Source organism: Lacerta agilis, chromosome 14 (assembly GCF_009819535.1).
Source record: "Lacerta agilis isolate rLacAgi1 chromosome 14, rLacAgi1.pri, whole genome shotgun sequence".
In the NCBI taxonomy this organism is placed as follows: Eukaryota; Metazoa; Chordata; class Lepidosauria; order Squamata; family Lacertidae; genus Lacerta; species Lacerta agilis.
Genome location: NC_046325.1, coordinates 49,877,656 through 49,897,001, shown reverse-complemented (window position 1 = coordinate 49,897,001; position 19,346 = coordinate 49,877,656). Strand labels below are relative to the sequence as shown.

Here is a 19,346-nt window from a genome sequence, read left to right as displayed (position 1 = left end):
TCAGCACTACTTGTATGAGGCTTTGGCTTTCTTTCTCCATTCGCAGAGCATCTAGATGTACTGTAGATTTCCATGCACCCTGAAGCGATAAATGCAGGTGTAGTTTGGGTGGCCCCAGTTGCTTAGCACTTTCAGTTTCACATAACTCATAGATTCAGAAGATTCATTCTGAAAGTAAAAGAAAGTAAGCATTTTAATCCTTGCCCTTGCTTAATTGGTGCAGCTGAATGAAATTATCCATCAATTAAGTTTTCCCTGACATAAAATAAGATCATATAGCCAGACTTCCAGAAACAGACTTCTGTTTTTCTGACTTTTGCCCACAAGGTATCAGTTATCATAAAGACATACAGATCACATGGGCCAAGAGTATTAATTACCCAACTAGCTAACAACTGCATTTATTAGAATTTTGTGGCAATTTCCCATCATATTCAACATACCTTCAGTTGGAATGTTTGGATTAAATCTCCTTCAGTGTCATAAAGAAACTGGCCTAAGAAAGTTCCCTGCTCCTCCTTTTCCTCTTTTAGTCCCTTGAGGGGGGACAGTAAAAAGCATATCATCAGCACTCAAGAAATAGGTTAGATCAGAAAACAATGCACAGTTTCCAATGACAACTAGCAGCCCACACATTAGCCACACTTGCTAGGGCTGATGGGATTTATAAAGCAGCAACATCTGGAGGGTCAAAAGTTCCCCATAACTGGCACAAACCATTTACAGCATGTTTACTCAGAAGTAAGGCCTACCAACACCCAGTTAAGTATATCTAGGATTTACTTTTGATACATTGCTTGTGCTGTTAGTGGGTTAACAAGAATGTTCAGGATCCCTGAACTGTAGCTGCATGCACATAAGGTATTCAAAGCATTGGGAAATTATTTCAGCTAATTTCTTTAAGTTATCAATACAATTAAAAATACTGTTTAAACGTTATAGAGAAATGTTAAAAAGAAAAAATCCAAGTTGCATGTTACAATAATTTCATAATTTGCTTTGAAAAATACTCATTCCCTAACTCAAATCTGAAAACTGGAATATTACACTTACATAAATGGCAAAGTCTTTGGGAGCACTAGAAATCTCTCCTGTTGGGGAGACCTTCTTAGAAATATGCTCTATTGTAACAGATTTTGGAATAATTTCCTTGGCTAGCCTGACAACAGCTTCACCTTGATTCCCAGGGAAAGACCAGCAGTTTCCAGGGTGGTAATTGGGCTGCAAGAGAGCAGAGAAATTCTGAATGGCTTATACATTCTGTGGCTAAGGTTATAGGTGCTATAATTCAGCCAAAGCAAATGAATTTAAACTGGTCTATATAGTTAAAATTGACATTACAGGCAATTTACGTGGGGCTGCGTTCCAAGGCACTGCGTGTTTAAGTGAAATCATGTATATTTGAAACACCATTGAAAAAGCCAGCAAACGGCCAAAAGTCAGACATTAAGCATTGCTGCCCCAATGCTGTGGAATACTCCTGCAACAGAAATTCACTGGGCTTCCTTGCATTTGACTTTCAAATGTCTCTTGAATATTTTTTTTTATACCAGCCGGCCTATACAGTTCTTTAAATGGTGCTTGAGTCATTCTATATTGCTTCTAAATGGATTTTTTTATGTTGCTATACACTACCCCAATGTTTTGCAGTACAGGGAACCCGCCATTTACGTGCGTTCAATATGTGCATGACTTTAAAAATTAAATATCCAGAGAAAACACCCCACCCATTAATTTTCTTTTACCATCAATCTTTTATTTGGCTTCATGCTCTGACATTTATCTTATAGCTCCCTTTGTCCTTTTTCTTCCCTCCTGTCCCGCTCACGACTCATTTCTCTGCTTGTCTACAAAATTGCATAGCTCACACTGTACAGTATTCTGTTTTGAACACTAAAAGGCAAGATGAACCCTGAAAAAGTTGTTACTCAATTTTCAATTTTCAAGGCAATTTCAAAGTGTAAGCAGTGACAAAAGTTTTGGACAGAAAATACTGAAAAGGAATAAAATGGTTACGTAAGTGGAAAAAGTAGTGTAGAAAGAAAATATCAAAAATAAGAAAACATGAATACTTTCTTGAAAGTTGATTTCTACCTCAAGAATTACATCTGGAGACCTCACAAAAGGAAGCATAATGAATGACATCCAGAAGTATTTTCCTCCGTCATGGCGGTAGCTTCTAGTAGTTCTGGACTGAACAATGTTGGCACCTAAAATTAAACAGTTGTAGAATAATACTTCTGATATTTCAGGCACACAACAGTAGTACTGCTTGTCACAGAAGACTATGCAGAGAATCTAGGCTCTGCCAAAGTGCATGTGTGCGTTTACTTTTAGCTGTGCGAGTGGGAGGCAGTTTGTCCACAAATGCACTTTCTCAGATTCTGGAGAAGGAAAACTCTGTGGAGATGGGAGACTACTGAAAAGGGCATTTATGCATGGAAGAAATTTTAAAAGGCTATGTCCCCAGTCGGTCAATTAGTAGTAGTAGTAGTAATAATAATAATAATAATAATAATAATAATAATAATAATAATAATAATAATAATGGAAATGTCAGAAAGCCTTGCCCTCCCAATTTAAGCGCAGAATACTGCAGCATCTTACTGGTGGAAACTGCTTACCAGAACTTACATCATAATGATCATAGTGATATTGTGTTTGAATAACAAAAAATGTCCAAAATACCATGGGCAAGTTTAACAACCGTTCCTAATACCTGCTGATTTGAGGGCATAGTCGGGCATTTGAACATCATCTTCATCCAGCTTTTCCATTAGCTTTTTAAGCATCTTTTCAATACTCTGTCAATGGATAAGAGGCGTAATTCACTTATCATTACCACAGTAGGAAAACTTTAAAGAAACAATGGGCAACCTGAAGAATAATATTAAATTGTGACTGCAGTTTTTCAGAATAATTATTCATTGGGGGCAGGGGCAGGCAACCTGCACCTTAGAAGGTGCAGATAATAAAGGGTTGTCGTCGGCATTTCTGTTATTGCGCCTGACTATAGCATAGGTAGAATGAGGCCGAAACTCTTGGCTCCCTCCCTTGGAATGTTGCTTGTTCTTCAGCTCCATGAGATGGAAGCCAAGAAATCACAAGGCAAAAGGTTTTGCGTATGTGCTGCAGTGTGCAATGGAGTGGCACAGTGTCAGCATCCAACTTATGGTACAGTTGTCAAGTAGGTTGGTCGTTTCTGATTAGAGTAAAATAGATACAAAAGTCTGACAGTTGTTTACAAATCACATTACTTCATCTTACCCATCTTGTAATGCCTTTGCTAGTATATCTTTCCAGTACTTTACTGACAGCATGATGGGCAATGTCCTTCATATCAGATCTCACACCATGAAGCCGCAATTGTAACTTATTCACCTGCTCCTTCAGAGGTGCAATTTCAAGTGCTTTTCTTTCCAATATGTTATTTGCCTTGCTGGGGAGAAATAATGGAGGAAAATAATACAAAGCACTGTTCCTTTAGTTGTGCATAAGGCATGTCTGAGACCTAGAAACTGTAAGTAAATTATTTTAAACTTACTTTGCAGCCTGTGGTCTGTTTAATTGAAAAGGGGCCGAAATGGGGAATTAGCTGCTTCATACAGCTGAATGGAATAAAAAGTTAATATTCCTAGACTTCATTAATCTGTCTAACATTGGGACTTAACACTCTGCTACTATAGCGCTCTCTATGTGCTAGCCCCATGTTTTTAAAACCGGCACCAGCCATTCTTTTGTTGTTAGCCCTGCCCCCCAACAATTAAAATATAATTAATGTATCCTCTTACCAAGTCCCTTCAGACCTGGGTATGGGGAGTGCAGTTGACTGAATGGGACACAGCTGTGGGCAGCCTGAGGGCAGCCAGCAGTTTCTACAAACTCTCATCTTTGTGAGACTTTTGTGGGTGAGCTGTGAGTTTAGGCCCTGGGTGGGAGCCAGGAGAGAGGGGGGAGGTGTGTCAGATGGACAAGGAAGTAAGGTAAAAAATATTTACATAAATTATTTTAAACTTGTTCTTACATTAGGGATCTCAGATCTTGTGTTTCACCCTGTATATGAAAGGGGGGAGGGAGAAGCAGGTTTAATTAGAAACAAGCATACACCAAAGAGATCATTCCACAAAGGCAGGAAAGTAAAATAATGGAAATAAGAGTCCAGTGCTTCTCATTACACCAATATCCTATGCACATTTGGGTCCCAGCAAATGGTCTTACACTCCTTTGGAGGGGTAAGCAGCTCTAAGTGGAATATAAGCAAACTCTTATTCCGAGTAAACATGTTTAAATCAGATTTTTTTTATTACACACACACCCTATTTTTAAATAATTCAGCCACTGATGCCAAAGACCAAACACCCAGTGGCTTTTGGGTAGGGTCAGATCTAAGTAGCCCATGCCAGAAAAACTTGGTGCAGGAAAAAATGCTGGGCCATACTAAACAATACGCTAACTGAATTAATCTAGCTGATCTGGTTTGGCCCTTAGAGCAGTGGTGCGGTGAAATTTTTTGTAGGGTCACAGAGGCACCAGCTTGCAATGGTGATTGTGGGGTGGGGCAACATTGCATGTGCACATGAGCATCACACCTCCTTCACTATGCTGGGCAGAAGCTTAATGGGCTTTTGAGAAGGGCTCTTGGACCTCGTTGGAGCATCATGCCTCCCTACGAGGGCTGTGCTATATCATCTGATACCGGGTTTTAGATTGTGATAATCGGGGTTTTTTTAAAAATGACTTTGCTATTTATCACATATCGTGTTTTTGTGGTATTAAAAAATCACAATATTGGAAAAGCCAGGAAGCCGATGCTTCTTCCTGTGGGTGCAGCCCTTGCTAACTCCACCTCCATCAGCTCCTCCCTGCCTCCCAAAGCAGCAAGAAATTGCTACAAATGACTACAGCAGGCTGACTCAAATACTGTATCACCCGGCAGAGCTTTGAGAAACGGTTAGCTCTCCGCCTCTCTCCCTGGCATCCCACCAAGCCAGCAGCTTCAGACTTCTGGAGCCCCTTTCCCCCGTAAGAACATAAACGGGGGTTAGTAAAAAACAAGCAGACTCCTTTCTTTGGAATTTGGCCCTCTTCTGTCATCCCCCTCCACCTGCCTGTGTGTACAGGTGTGTCTGCCCCCCTCCCGTTGGGGGGATGTGGGGCGCAGCCACCAGCCGTCTCTCTCTCTTTCTGTTTTGGCCTCATTTAGAAAAGAAAATTAACAAACAATCAAATAACTAGTGTTGTGCGATGTATACATTCAACTAAGACTCGATAGTGAATTATATTTGAATATTTAAAAGTGTGACACTGAATTTGCTTTTTTCTTGCTTAGTAATGTAATTAAATTTTTAGGGAATCTTTGGTATCTATGTAACTAATTACTTCCACAGCTTTAATTTTAGAGAAAATGTGCTATTATTGGTAAAGTAGTACTATAACATAACAGTTGTAGCAATACATTAAGTAAAATGTTATCATTTTTAGAGTTAGACCCATAAGTAATAGCAGTTGCCAGGACCATGTTCACCTCTACATAGCTCCAGCCTTATTTCAGATATCGTGATACACTGAAATATCACAATGTTTAACTGGTTATATATCGTAATGTTGAAAACCAGGTATCGCCAAGCCCTACTCCCTACCTAGGCTGGGCAGAAGCTTCTTGGGCTTTAGAAAGGAGGCACAAGGTTGTAATATTTTAATACTCTAATTTACCGGGAACATTTCATGGACTAGCCTAGTCCCCCTAGTCCATTTACCGCATGCCACTGCCATTGAGATAGTCCTCATTGCATTCACCCCCTTACTAACGTATTCCCTCAAAGTTCAAAATTAGGTTCTGCAGCTGACATATAATCTGCCTTTAGTCCAGAGGGATCTTGCCAGTACAAACCTGATCTCAAAAAAGCTAATGGAAGCATCACTGGATGCTCACAAAGGTAAGGTGCTCTGAGGATGAGACTCCCTAATATTAGCCAAGCTGGAAATCTTTGGTTTTGCCAAAATTAGGGTCACCACCTTTTTTACTGGCCCTGCTGTTATGCATTTAAACTGACATAAACTGGTGAAGCTGTCCCTGGTATGAAGTCAGAAAAAGCTTCACTGCAGTGCTATTTTTCTAAAGAAGGAGGTGCTGGAGCTCACCATGAACTTTCCCCTTGTTCTCTTAGAATGGCAATGGCACCCACCTGAGAGGTGCCGGAGTTGAGTTCTAGTGAGCTCCGGCTGAAAAAAGAGCCCTGCTTCACTGGCTTATGTATGCTAGATGCTTTAGTTGAGATTTCTGCATAGCAGGGGGTTGGACTCGATAACTTTGGGATCCCTTCCAACTCTATAGTTTTATGGTTCTATGAAACAGATGCAGGATAGAAAATCCTACTCTCAATACAAAAGAGATCATAAGACATTCTATCTGTGAAACCTTCAAGGACAGCATTTATTCTGGCTGCAGATTGAAATGAGATACAGTAATGCATAAACATAATTTGTGCTCTATAATTTCTCACATTTTACCTAGGGAGATTGTTGTAACAAAGCAAAACAAAAAAATCACCTGGATGAGATCACAAATAGAGAAGTCCCTCCATTCTTCTCCAAAAATCTGAAATTTATTTCCATCAAATAGTCCCATGTAGGTAGCACCTATTAATAATAGTAATAAAAAACCCTCTTTGTATTAACAAGATTGATTATTCTCTTCCTTCTCAGCAGATTAAACGTGGCAACCAGCTCAGTATGTCATCCTACACGGCTGTGGGTTTTTTTCTAGAAACAACCGTGAAGTTGTTACAGTAAGTGCCACACTTTTTAACAACAACAAAAAGAGATGCTGGCACTGCATACCCTGAGTACCTCCTGAAAAAAGTGCTGCTACATGGGTAGGTTAGCTAACCCATAATATTGCTTTACCCACTTCTTTTATTTCATGCATTGTGTTCCCAAGTAAAACACTTGGAGCTGGTGCAGGGGTTAAGAATGTAGAAGCCAGACAAGAACAAAGGCTCTCTCATCAGCACTAGCGGAAACCAGTTAAGGTAACTAGACTGAGTACTGGGCCAGGACTGTCGAGAATAGAGTTCTTTGCGTAGCCAGGGGTTCTTAAGCCAGTTGCTATCTGCACATTTTACTCAGGGTAGCCTTGCACCATGACTTAACTTCTTAACAAAAGTAGACTTTTCCTTTCATAAGAATAAGGCCATCATGCCACCCAATTTGTTTTCCACCCAATTCACCATGAGGGAAGGAAATGCCATACACTGGACATCAGGAGGGCCCTCAGGGTGTACCTGACTTACACAGAGCCCTTAAGAAAATCAGAATCCTTGTGTGTCTCCTTCAAGCAGGGGGCCCTGAGTAGGAAGGTGTCTTGACACTATCAGAAGGTCAGGCAGGGACTGAATCATGCTTGCATACCAGGCAAAAGCCCAGAGTCCTCCAACAGGCATCAATATCACTTAGTGTGGGGAATCACCACCACAGCTTTATACACCTGCACCCTGCTAGAATCTATATGCAGGGGAATCACCTGGGCTCACCTGTCCACCTTCACTCAAGTGGACAAATGTGCTTCTGCAGAAGCAGCTTCTGGCAGGAAGATGTTCCAGTGGGTTGTGGCTTAGGTTCTCCTCCCGCATGGAGTAGCAGATGAAAACTGCTGGTTTACATCCTGTTCCTGTCAGCAACACCTTGTATGCACCCTGCCTAGATCAAACCTAGGATTGGGAGGCAGCTTCTCTCAACCTGCATTTGCGCAGTACTGTACTCTGGATAGGTCAGACAGGGCTCCCCAGGCCAACTCTGCTGTCCTCTACCTGCCGCTAGCAGCTTTGCTCATATCTGGCGGTTACAGGAAGGTCACCTCCCATTCTGGCTGGTCTTAGCAATTTTTTTATTTTATTTTTTAAATTCGCCTGCCTCTAAAAGGTGAGTTAACTCATTCATGTATGTGCCATTCTATGCTGACCAGACACTTCACAGTAACTCCAACTTTCCATTCCCTGCTCTATAAAGCATGTTATTAAATCACCTGAGTAATAGCTAGTATAAAGGACAGGTAACCAAAGTCCTCTGTCTGCCCAACAATTTAAGGTTACTATCCTCAGCATGCTGACAAGACTGCAATCATAAACACACTTCATAGTGAGTAAGCCCCACTGGGAGTTACTTGTGAACAGACATGCATAGGCTAGTAAAAGGTAAAGGACCCCGGGATGGTTAAGTCCAGTCAAAGGCGACTCTGGGGTTGCGGCACTCATCTTGCTTTCAGGCCGAGGGAGCTGGCGTTTGTCCACAGACAGCTTTCTGAGCCATGTGGCCAGCATGACTAAACCACTTCTGGCACAATGGGGACACCGTGACAGAAACCAGAGCGCACAGAAATGCTGTTTACCTTCCTGCCGCAGCGGTACCTATTTATCTACTTGCACTGGCATGCTTTCGCCAAAGAGGCTCAGTGGTTTAGACCACAGCACCACCCACGTCCCGCATAGGCTAGTACAGTAAGTTCCACTGAATTATGTGAATCTTATGTCCTTGTAAACATGGCTAGCCATAATGCACACTAGTGCATACTCAGTGTATACTTAGCCCCATAGGAAGAAGCGCACCAAAAAACAGTAGGAACAGGGTCACCCAAGACACAACTTTCTGAGCAGAGTTTGCCCTGCAAAACAACAAAGAGAATTATTCTAACATTACATTCTAGTCATATAAAACTTTGAACAAACAGCTAAGTTAGCTACTCCAACTTAAGACACTCCCGAAAGCCCAGACTGTTGGTTCTATTATGGGCTTGATGCTCTGTTTACTGCTTTCCGGTTCTAATTTCAATAAGATGGCTCCTCCCGATTTTTTAAGCATTCACCCCGATTTGCTTGAACAATTCTTACTCATCCTGTCTTTATTGAGCTTTCATTTTGAATTGTTTGCAGGGAGGTTATACAACAATGAACATTCATCCTGATTTTCTGGTGGGGTGTTTTTACACCTTTCCTTTTTATCATTTGTTCATTCTACACTTGGCAATGTATTTCCTCACCACTTTCCTGCTTCTTTTTTTAAAAAGTGAACACGTGCTAAGGAGACAGTGCTTTAACTGTGCAAATCTAAATTTCCTGGTATGCACTTCAATCTCCTGCAAAACAGTGACAGTTTAGAGGCACCTAGCTTGATAGTGAAATAGGTAGATGCAACCTGGAGAAGTTCCCTGTCCCTTTAAAGCCTGCCTCCTTCTCAACTCCAATTAAGTGTTAGAAAAGCTCATGGAGAAAATGGCAGAACACATTTCCTGTTTTGAATGAACCCTGTTTCTGCACAAAAGCATTCATTGGCCTGCCCAAGTGCATATATCTGGATTGAGTCTCCGAACTAGGGGTGGCTGGCACTGCTTTGCCTGGATGGTTGTTCCCAGAGGCTGCTACTTGGGGAATGCTTTTCAGCCCCGTGCAACCTTCAATGAGGGGTTCCGCAGGGCTCAATCCTATCCCCCACATTGTTTAACATCCACATGAAACTGCTGGGTGGGGTTATCCGGAGGTTTGGAGTAGGTTGTCAGCAGTATGCTGATGACACTCAACTCTATTTCTCCTTTACATCTGCAGGTGAGGCAGTGGAAGTGCTGGACCAATGTCTTGCCTCGGTAATGGACTGAATGAGAGCCAACAAAGTGAAGCTCAGTTCAGATAAGACAGAGGCACTGTTAGTGGGGGATTCCCTAGACCAGATGGGTGGGAGATCGCTTGCTCTTGATGGGGTTACACTTCCTCTGAAGGAGCAGGTTCATAGCTTGGGGGTCCTCCTGGATTCTTGCGGCTCAGGTGGCCTCAGTGGCCTGGAGTGCCTTCCATCAGCTTCGGCTAGTGGCCCAGCTACGCCCCTAGCCTAACTACTGTTGTCTATGCTCTGGTGATCTCAAGGTTAGATTACTGCAGTGTGTTGTAAGTAGGGCTGCCTCTGAAGACGGTTCGGAAACTTCAGCTGGTGCAGAATTCAGTGGCCAGGTTGCTCACTGGAGCAAGACGGTTTGAGCATATTACACCGATTCTCTTCCAACTGCACTGGCTACCAATTAGTTTCCAGGCCCAGTTCAAAGTGCTGGTTTTGACCTATAAAGCCTTAAGCGGCTCAGGACCGCAAGACCTCAAGGGCCGTCTCTCTCCATATAACCGACCTGAGATCACCTTCTGAGGCCCTTCTTCATGTGCCGCCTCCTCAAGAGTTCCAGAGGGTGGCAACATGAGAACGGGGCCTTCTCTGCAATGGCTCCGTCTGTGGAATGCTCTTCCCAGGGAGACTTGTCTGGCACCTTCATTATACACCTTTAGGTGGCAGGCAAAAATGTTTCTTTTTAACCAGGCCTTTGGTTGATCTGATTGACATCCGATGTCCTTTTAAATTGTGGCTCTTTTTTGGTTGGGGGGTGTTATTGGGTTGTTTTTATTTTGATTATCTATATTGTGGTTTTTATGCTCTTTTCTGTGAACCACCATGAAACTTCCAGGTATAGGGCGGTATATAAATTCAATAAATAAGAATAAGGATATATCATTGTTCATTCCTGTGGATATCTCTGTGCAGGGGAAGGACTCAAACTGAAGAACCAGGTATTGCTTACTCCTTTGTCAGTGCCCCTTTGTACTGGTACATCAGTGCAGTAAAATGTATCACCAATATTAATCCCTTGCAAAGTACAAAAATGGCACAGCTGCATGGTGCTAACACATGGAAAAATACTTTGCATGCCTCAAAAGGGATTCTACTTGTTACAAAGAATGTGATTTTTCCTTCCAATGCAACCGAAGCCGTAGGGAACCTAATCTGGATCAGGACTGTGGTAAAGGGTTGAAGCCCTCTCCTGCTCCTGCAATCCTCCTGATCCTGATAAGCATCTCCAGTAATGTAATGTAGTAATGATAGGGGTGGGGGAACCACATGGATAACATCACATCAAATTTGACTGTAGGCTGGACCATAATTTGTTAGTCCAGTACACCTCACAATGTGGGTCCCTAAATGGTCCTGGGTGGTCCGCACAACAATTGTGCTCATTTCACACACTAGCAAGGTTATGCTTAAAACTCTACAAGGCAGGCTTAAGCAATATGTGGACCGAGAACTCCCAGAAGTACAAGCTGGATTTTGAAGGGGCAGAGGAACCAGAGACCAAATTGCAAACATGTGCTGGATTATGGAGAAAGCTAGAGAGTTCCAGAAAAACATCTACTTCTGCTTCATTGACTACGCAAAAGCATTTGACTGTGTCGACCATAGCAAACTATGGCAAGTTCTTAAAGAAATGGGAGTGCCGGATCACCTCATCTGTCTCCTGAGAAATCTCTATGTGAGACAATAAGCTACAGTTAGAACTGGATATGGAATAAACTGGTTCAAAATTGGGAAAGGAGTGCAACAAGGCTGTATATTGTCTCCCTGCTTATTTAATTTATATGCAGAATTCATCATGTGAAAGGCTGGAATGGATGAATCCCAAGCCGGAATTAAGATTGCCAGAAGAAATATCAACAACCTCAGATATGCTGATGACACAACCTTGATGGCAGAAAGTGAGGAGGAATTAAAGAACCTTTTAATGATGGTGAAAGAGGAGAGCACAAAATATGGTCTGAAGCTCAACATCAAAAAAACTAAGATCATGGCCACTGTTCCATCACCTCCACGAGTCTGACCAAACTGCAGGAGGCAGTGGAAGAAAGAAGTGCCTGGCGTGCTCTGGTCCATGGGATCACGAAGAATCAGATACGACTAGACAACATTCTTCTTCACTGGGCTTTCATGGGCCATCTCCAGTCATCTCAGGCAGTGGGCGGGAGCAAAGGCAGCATCTGCGCTGGCCCAGGTGTGAAGGAAGTGGCGTTAGTTTACTAGTGGGTCTTGAAAGGATGAGTAGGTTTACTAGTAGGTCTTGCTTAAAAACATGGGGAAAGTACTGTGTTACAGTGCAATTCTAACCATTAGAAATAAGTCATATTAAATTCAGTGGGGCTTACTCCTGGGTAAATGGGGTTAGGATTGCAGCCTTTTTTCAGTTTGTTATTCAGAAAACATTCCCCCCTCCCATATTTACCTTGATAAAGTGCAGCAGACTCTTTTTACTAAGCAAAATGGAGTTATTAGGCTCAGTCCTATCAAATTACAGATGAGTCTAGTGGTGCTTTCTGGAAAATAAACACAAGAGGACAATTAAACAATGCAACACATAATTAGAATGACTACAAAGCTCATGCTATGCAATTTCATGTTTGCTATATTGGTCGTATTTATTCAGCAGATGCATTTAATTTGTTAAGACCGTACTTGCTGGCAGTTTTCCAGGAAAATGGGGAGGGGTATATTGAAATCAATGGGAACTGAATGTGCTTAACTTTCATGGGATCACACCTTATATTACAGGAATACTAATGAAAATTACTGGAACATACTTTACAATTTGTTTTTTATAAATTGAAAAGATATAGCAACGCTAACCTATAATGGGAGCCAAGCATGGGAAATGTAATTTTCCCACAGCTCAAGAATCTCTTATTTCTGTGAAATTCTAATTGTATTTATTGCCCTTATCCAACACAGATCCATTCTTCGGTATGTAACCTCAATGCAATTATTTCAAAAGAAATGTTCTCCATTTTCAATCATGCTATTGTATTGACAAGCTGTTTGAACTAATGTTTATTAGCCTCATTAATCAAGATTTGAAAAACAAAACAAAACTCAAGATTAAACTCTTTAGTCACCAGAAAAAATATGAAAGTTTATGCCAACCAACTCCCCCACAGAAACGCTGCAAACCCAACCGAAAGATCTAAAGATCCAAAAGGAAATAAAGGCTCTCCAGGTACAATATTCCAACTTGATAAATCAGGAGATAGAGTGGAAAATTAAATTAATGAAGCAAAATACTTTTGAATCTGCAAATAAATGTGGTAAATTACTGGCATGGCAGTTAAAAAAGAGACAAAAACAAAATACAATCACCAATATTACAGTGGAAGACAAGAATACAGAGAACCCGACGGAGATCAGGAAATGTTTTCAGAAGTTTTACAAGCAATTGTACAAAGAAGATAATCAGCATAAGGACAAGATAGTACAGTTTTTGGAGAAAAATGGAATGCGTAAATTACCAGAGGACAAGAAAATCATACTCAACCACCCGATTACAAATCAAGAGATTGAAGAAGTGATAAAACATATGCAGTTGGGCAAGGCCCCAGGATCGGATGGATTAACGGCAAAATACTACAAAATCTTAAAGGACTGGATGATTCAGCCAATGAAGGAAGTATGCAATGAAATTTTGAGAGGAGGAAAGGCACCCGAGTTGTGGAAAGAAGCATATATTATTCTGATACCAAAACCGGATACAGATCAAGCTCAAATGAAAAATTATTGACCAATTTCCCTGTTGAATGTGGATTATAAAATATTTGCAAATGTACTGGCCACAAGATTGAAAAATATACTGAAAGAGTATATCCACAATGATCAAGCAGGCTTTTTGCCTGGGAGACATATACATGGATATATTAGAAATTTAGTACATAAACTTGAAAGGTTAGAAAAGAAAATTAATACAAGAGCTATTTTGATGTTTATAGATGCGGAGAAGGCCTTTGATAATATTTCGTGGAGTTTTATGAAAGAAAATTTTGTCAAGATGGAAGTAGGTCAAAATTTTATGAATGGACTAAATGCGATTTATTCTGAGCAAAAAGCCAAGATTATACTGAATAATGTGGTGTCAGAGGAAATAAGAATTGAAAAAGGAACCAGACAGGTGTGCCCTTTATCTCCTCTTTTATTTATAACAGTCCTGGAGGTCTTGCTGAATATGATAAGGAAAGAGGAAGAAATCAAGGGAATAAGAGTGGGAGAGAAAGAATACAAAGACCCTTTGCAGACGATTTGGTGTTGACGTTACAAGATCTTGAACACAGTGCCGTAAAAGCACTGGAGAATATACAAGAATTTGGGCTAGTAGCAGGCTTCAAATTGAATAAAGCTAAAACCAAAGTTTTAGTAAAAAATCTGACATTGGAAGAAAGAGACAGATTGCAAATAGCTACAGGGCTAAGCTTTGTTAAGAAAGTGAAATACCTGGCTGTTAATATGACGGTGAAAAATTTAAATCTATATAAAGACAATTATGATAAAATATGGAATGAGATTAAAAGAGATTTAGAAATTTGGACAAATTTGAAGCTATCGATGTTAGGGCGTATTTCAGTGATAAAGATGAATGTACGTATTGCCAAAAATGTTATTTTTATTTCAAACTTTGCCAATTATAGATAAGATGGATTGTTTTAAAAGGTGGCAAAAGGATTTGTCGAAATTTATCTGGCAGGGGAAGAAACCAAGAATTAAATATAAAATACTAACTGATTCAAAGGAAAGAGGTGGATTCTCGCTGCCAGATCTAAGAATTTATTATGAAGCAGCTGCCTTTTGCTGGTTGAAAGACTGGTTTTTGCTAGAAAATACAGATGTATTAGATCTGGAAGGACACGATAATGTTTTTGGTTGGCATGCATATCTTTGGTATAAGATCAAGGCCCATAAAGGTTTCAAATCGCATATAATCAGAAAAGCTTTGTTTAAGGTATGGATGAAGTATAAAGATTTACTTGAAAGGAAAACACCCAGATGGCTATCACCTCTAGAAGCAAAAGCCCATAAAAGAGCAAATATGGACAATGGGTGAAATATAGTGACATTTTGATACAAGAAGGAGAACATTTAAAATAAAAATCATATGAACAATTGAAAGGAAATGTGACGGACTGGCTACAATATTATCAGATTAATGAAGTATTTAAGTCAGATAGAAAAATTGGTTTCAGTTAGAAAAATCTAAGTGGAAACGGAATTGTTAGAACATAGATCAAAAAATTTATCCAGAATGTATAACTTATTGCTTGAGTGGCATACAAAAGATGAAATGGCAAAATCAACAATGACAGATTGGGCTAAGGATGTGGGGCACAATATTAGGTTGGAAGATTGGGAATGATTGTGGAAAACTGGTATTAAATTTTCAGCGTGTAATATGCTTAGAGAAAATATTATGAAGATGATGGTGGTATTTGACACCGGCTAAATTGGCAAAAATATATCATCGACAAAGTAATAAATGCTGGAAATGAAAACAGGAAGAAGGAACTTTTTTCCACATGTGGTGGACGTGCCCAAAGGTAAAAGACTTCTGGGAAAAGATTTACAATGAAATGAAAAAGGTGTTGAAAAACACATTTAAAAAGAAATCAGAAGCCTTTTTATTGGGCATTGTAGGCCAAGAAATCCCAAAATGTGATAGAACTTTATTTATGTATGCCACAACAGCAGCTAGAATTTTGATAGCTACAAACTGGAAGACAGAGGAATTACCAATGATTGAAGAATGGCAGATGAAGATGATGGACAATATGGAACTTGCTGAGATGACCGGGAAACTCCGTGACCAGAGGGACGACGCAGTGGGAGAAGAATGGAAGAAATTTAAATTGTATTTGAAAAAGTACAGTAAGATTGAAATCTAGAAGGAACGTGGAAGAAAAGTTAGACTGCAGATTTAGAATTATGTTAAGTGTCAAGGAAATGTGAAATAATGAATTAGGATAATAGTTGAAGAAATGGATAAGTTTGTTTTTTAAAAAAATGTTTTGTATAATGTAAAGAAATTACTAAAGATGAATGACAATGAACGCAGGAAGGGCAGACGTGAGGAAGTCAAATAACAATGTTAAGGGAAGAAGCAGTTTTTAAACAAATAATTTTTTTGTTTTTCATTTTTGTAGTTTGTAATAGTTTTTATTTTTATTTTTGTAATGTGTTTGTATTGTTGTATTGGTTTGTTTTATGTATTCTGTTGATGTTTTGAAAAAGTTAATAAATACATTTTTTTTAAAAAAAGAAACGCTGCAAACCCATAGCATTATGAAAATGGGCAGTAAATTTGGATAAAACAAGAAAATATGTAATTGTAGTGGCCTAATATGACTTTAGAACAGTCACAAAATGAGCTCTTGAGCTTCCAAAGATATTATTTCAAAATAAAAGGATAAGAGCAAAAAGGAATGCTGTGTTTCAAGGGACAAACTACATTAATTTAGTCAACCTGCCTGTTTTGAACCATTTTTTTCTTATTATGCTTTGGTATTTCTTGTTTGTTACACAGGACTGAAGGATGGGAAATAGTGAAGGACATCTTGTCAACATGTTGGTTCAACATCTGGGTTCACAAACCATAAAAAATGCAAGAGCCCACTTGTAAGTGATTAATAACTACAGTACAATTGAACTTACTCTTGGGTGGGCATGGACACTGAACATTTTTCCCTTTATGAGAGAAGAGAGGGTGGCTGTTGGTACAGCTGCAAGGTGATTTTTTTCCTTGGGACAAACTACAAAATGAAAAAAGTGTTAGAGCTCAAGAAATGCCCAGGTAAATTAGACCAAAAGTCCACCAGTCCTGCACCTTGTGTTCCACAGCAGCCAACCTGATGCCTCTGGAAGAACCTCAGCAGGGCACGAAGGTGATGTTTATCCTCAGCATCTGCTGTTCAGAATATACGGCTTCTATACATGCAGATTAATTTAGCTGCTATGGCTGGTACATCCCTGAAAGGCTAAGCTTATCCCGTTCTTTTTAAAATCCATTTAATTTACGGGTCACAATCATACAGTGGTACCTCTGGTTACGAACTTAATTCATTCTGGGGGTCCGTTTTTAACCTGAAACTGTTCTTAACCTGAGGTACCACTTTAGTTAATGGGGCCTCCCACTGCCGCTGTGCCGCCAGAGCACGATTTCTGTTCTCATCCGGAAGCAAAGCTCTTAACACGAGGTACTACAGCAGAGTCTGTAACCTGAAGCGTCTGTAACCCGAGGTACCTGTTATGTATTGAAGTTCTCACCCTAGGCCACCAGGGGTGTTGTGTACAGTATATAGTTTTCACTCAGGCCCTGGGCTGTTGTTGTTACAATGTTGTCAGCCTATAAAAGCAGGCCGGCTGAGCTGTTTGTGTTCAGTTCAGTTCCAGAATACAGAGCTGCTTGGAGAAATCTCTGTGTCATCTGTTATGTCCACCCACTACTTAATAGTACCACTGTATTGTGATAACGAATTCTATTGTTAAAGGTAATTGTGCACTCTTTGCAAAGAAGTGCTCTTTTGTCTGTCCTGAACCTGAATGAGCTTCATTGAATGACCCCAGCTTCTAAATTATAAGACGGTTCTGTTTTATTGGACTAATTTTACCTGTCTTTACCTATTGCTTTTGATATTTTTATATTGTTTCACGGCATCTTGGATGCTAACACAGATGTTACAAGAAATATAAATAAATAATTAAGAAAGGAAAACAAGTTTTTTTTATCCACTATCTATAGCAGGGTGTTTCAACCTCTCAGGCCAAGTGGGCCGCAAGAGTACTTCGACACAAGGACATGAAAGCCACACACTGAATTAAATTTCCATATTGTAAATTAAAGTGTTTGTGTTATAGTTGATATTATTTAAAATATTTAATTAAATAAAATTTAATTAATTAAAGTAAATACATGTAATAGATTTAATATCCTTAAATAACATGACAGATGGACAGCTATCTGGGAAGAATAAAGAGAGAACATCTCACCACATCTATCATATTGTATGTTTCTTGAATAATGAAATAAATTATTTAATATTCAAAATCATGCATACCTCTCCAAAAGTTGTTGGGTGTCAGAGTCCGAGGTGTCATTGTTACAGCCATTGTTTGCTTCATTAGAGTCTTCTGTTGAATAGATGCTCCCTGAGCTCTTTGGGATTCTGTACATATTTTTATGCGCTTACTCCTTGATGCTAAAATAATATGAATAAGGAAATATATAAAAGGGAACTAAAAATAATTGCAGCATATACTGACTTAAAATAGCTAACAATGTGCCATTTTAAGTGTGGGTGTTGTTATAAGAATTTTAAGGTCATACATATAATGTTCATAACTGTATATATAAACCACATGTCTGAAACACCACAGAAAAGGTCTTGAACAAATTGACCTCAAATATTTCTCTGCAAGGTCAGAGTGGGAAACCTCCCCATAGTCTCTTTCCTCACAAACCCTGTCTTAAGGGCACATTCAAGATATGAATAGGGTGTGAGCCTGTGACCTAGATTCAGGACAGTGTTCTCGAAGCGACTAGCCTGAGTTTGGCCAAACTGCGGGAGGCAGTGAAAGACAGGTGTGCCTGGCGTGCTCTGGTCCATGGGGTCACGGAGAGTCGGACACAACTAAACGACTGGACAACATCATACTTTCCTTCCCCCTCCTCTATCCACTTCTAGCGGGGGTTTATGGCAAAATGTCATGTCCATGCTTCTGTAGGCCTTTAGAAATAATAGTTAGGGAAATGTCTTCTCTTTAATTAACGTATTGTAGAATTTTCTACCTGCTTAGACTGTAGCTTTGCTATCTAAAGCAGCTTTTTTATATACTCTGCCACTCAGGGGCCTTGACTTGGGCCCCCCACGGTGGGTGCCCAACATTGGTGCCGTGCCCTGTCATGTCATGTCACACGGTCATGATGGCACGGCCCATGCGCTCTGGCCTGCACAGAGGTGGCAGAGGCCAGGGCACCCACAGCAAGAATTATGTGGGTGCCCCTGGATGTGGTGCCAGCGCTTTGTCACTCCTATTTCATAGAACAAGCTTTCTTCGTGTGAGAGCTTCTGGTGGGCACAAGATTAAGATCAAACCTCTCAGCAGTGTGTATATGGACACACACGCGCAAGTGCTGGCTGTGCACGTGTGAATCCAGCTACACCCTCGTGGTAAAGTGTTCCTGTTCGGATAAGCCAACTCAGAGGCTCTGGCCTCTGGGAGCTGACATGATTTCCATCTGCCTCAGGGCTTTAACTTCTCTCGCGAGTCCTCTCGGACTCCAGGGCTTTGCCCTTTTGTAACCCGCTTTGAGGGTCGGGCGGCCGACTCACCTCGCCGGCTTGGGAAGCCCCCCTGCCTCTGGGGGTCGCCCTCCGTGGGGCGCAGTGGGGCGCCGGCGAGACCCCCCTCCGAGCTCCGCCGCCTCCCTCTCTCGCTCGCTGGCTCGTCCGGCCGCTTCGCCTCCCTCCCCCGCTCGGCCTCCCGCTCCCTGGGCGCGCGAAGCCGCCGTTGCCGGGCGACGCGGATTGTTTGCGGCCGCCGCCGAGCGGAGCCTCCTCCGCCTCTGGGTCGCTCGCTCTCGCGGCGGCCTCCCGTCCCACTTCGAACTCTTGGGCGGCGCGAAGGCCGGGGAAGGATCGGGCCCGGCGGCGGCGGCGGCAGCGGCAGCGGAGGAGGAAGGT

At 41.0% G+C, this 19,346-nt stretch overlaps 1 protein-coding gene across 1 annotated transcript; it reads right to left on the bottom strand.

Moving 5' to 3' along the window:
* Positions 1-31: 31 nt before the first annotated feature.
* On the bottom strand, positions 32-19,062 carry SUN3 (Sad1 and UNC84 domain containing 3). Its single transcript, XM_033169358.1, has 13 exons — positions 18,996-19,062; positions 17,721-17,861; positions 16,318-16,415; positions 12,080-12,170; positions 8,604-8,659; positions 6,551-6,639; positions 4,025-4,053; positions 3,268-3,439; positions 2,720-2,804; positions 2,095-2,210; positions 1,054-1,221; positions 444-536; positions 32-168 (listed from the first exon to the last, which is right to left on the bottom strand). The coding sequence occupies exons 2-13, from the start codon at positions 17,834-17,836 to the stop codon at positions 52-54; spliced, it is 1,230 nt and encodes a 409-aa protein (XP_033025249.1). The 5' UTR covers positions 17,837-17,861; positions 18,996-19,062; the 3' UTR covers positions 32-51.
* Positions 19,063-19,346: the final 284 nt, after the last annotated feature.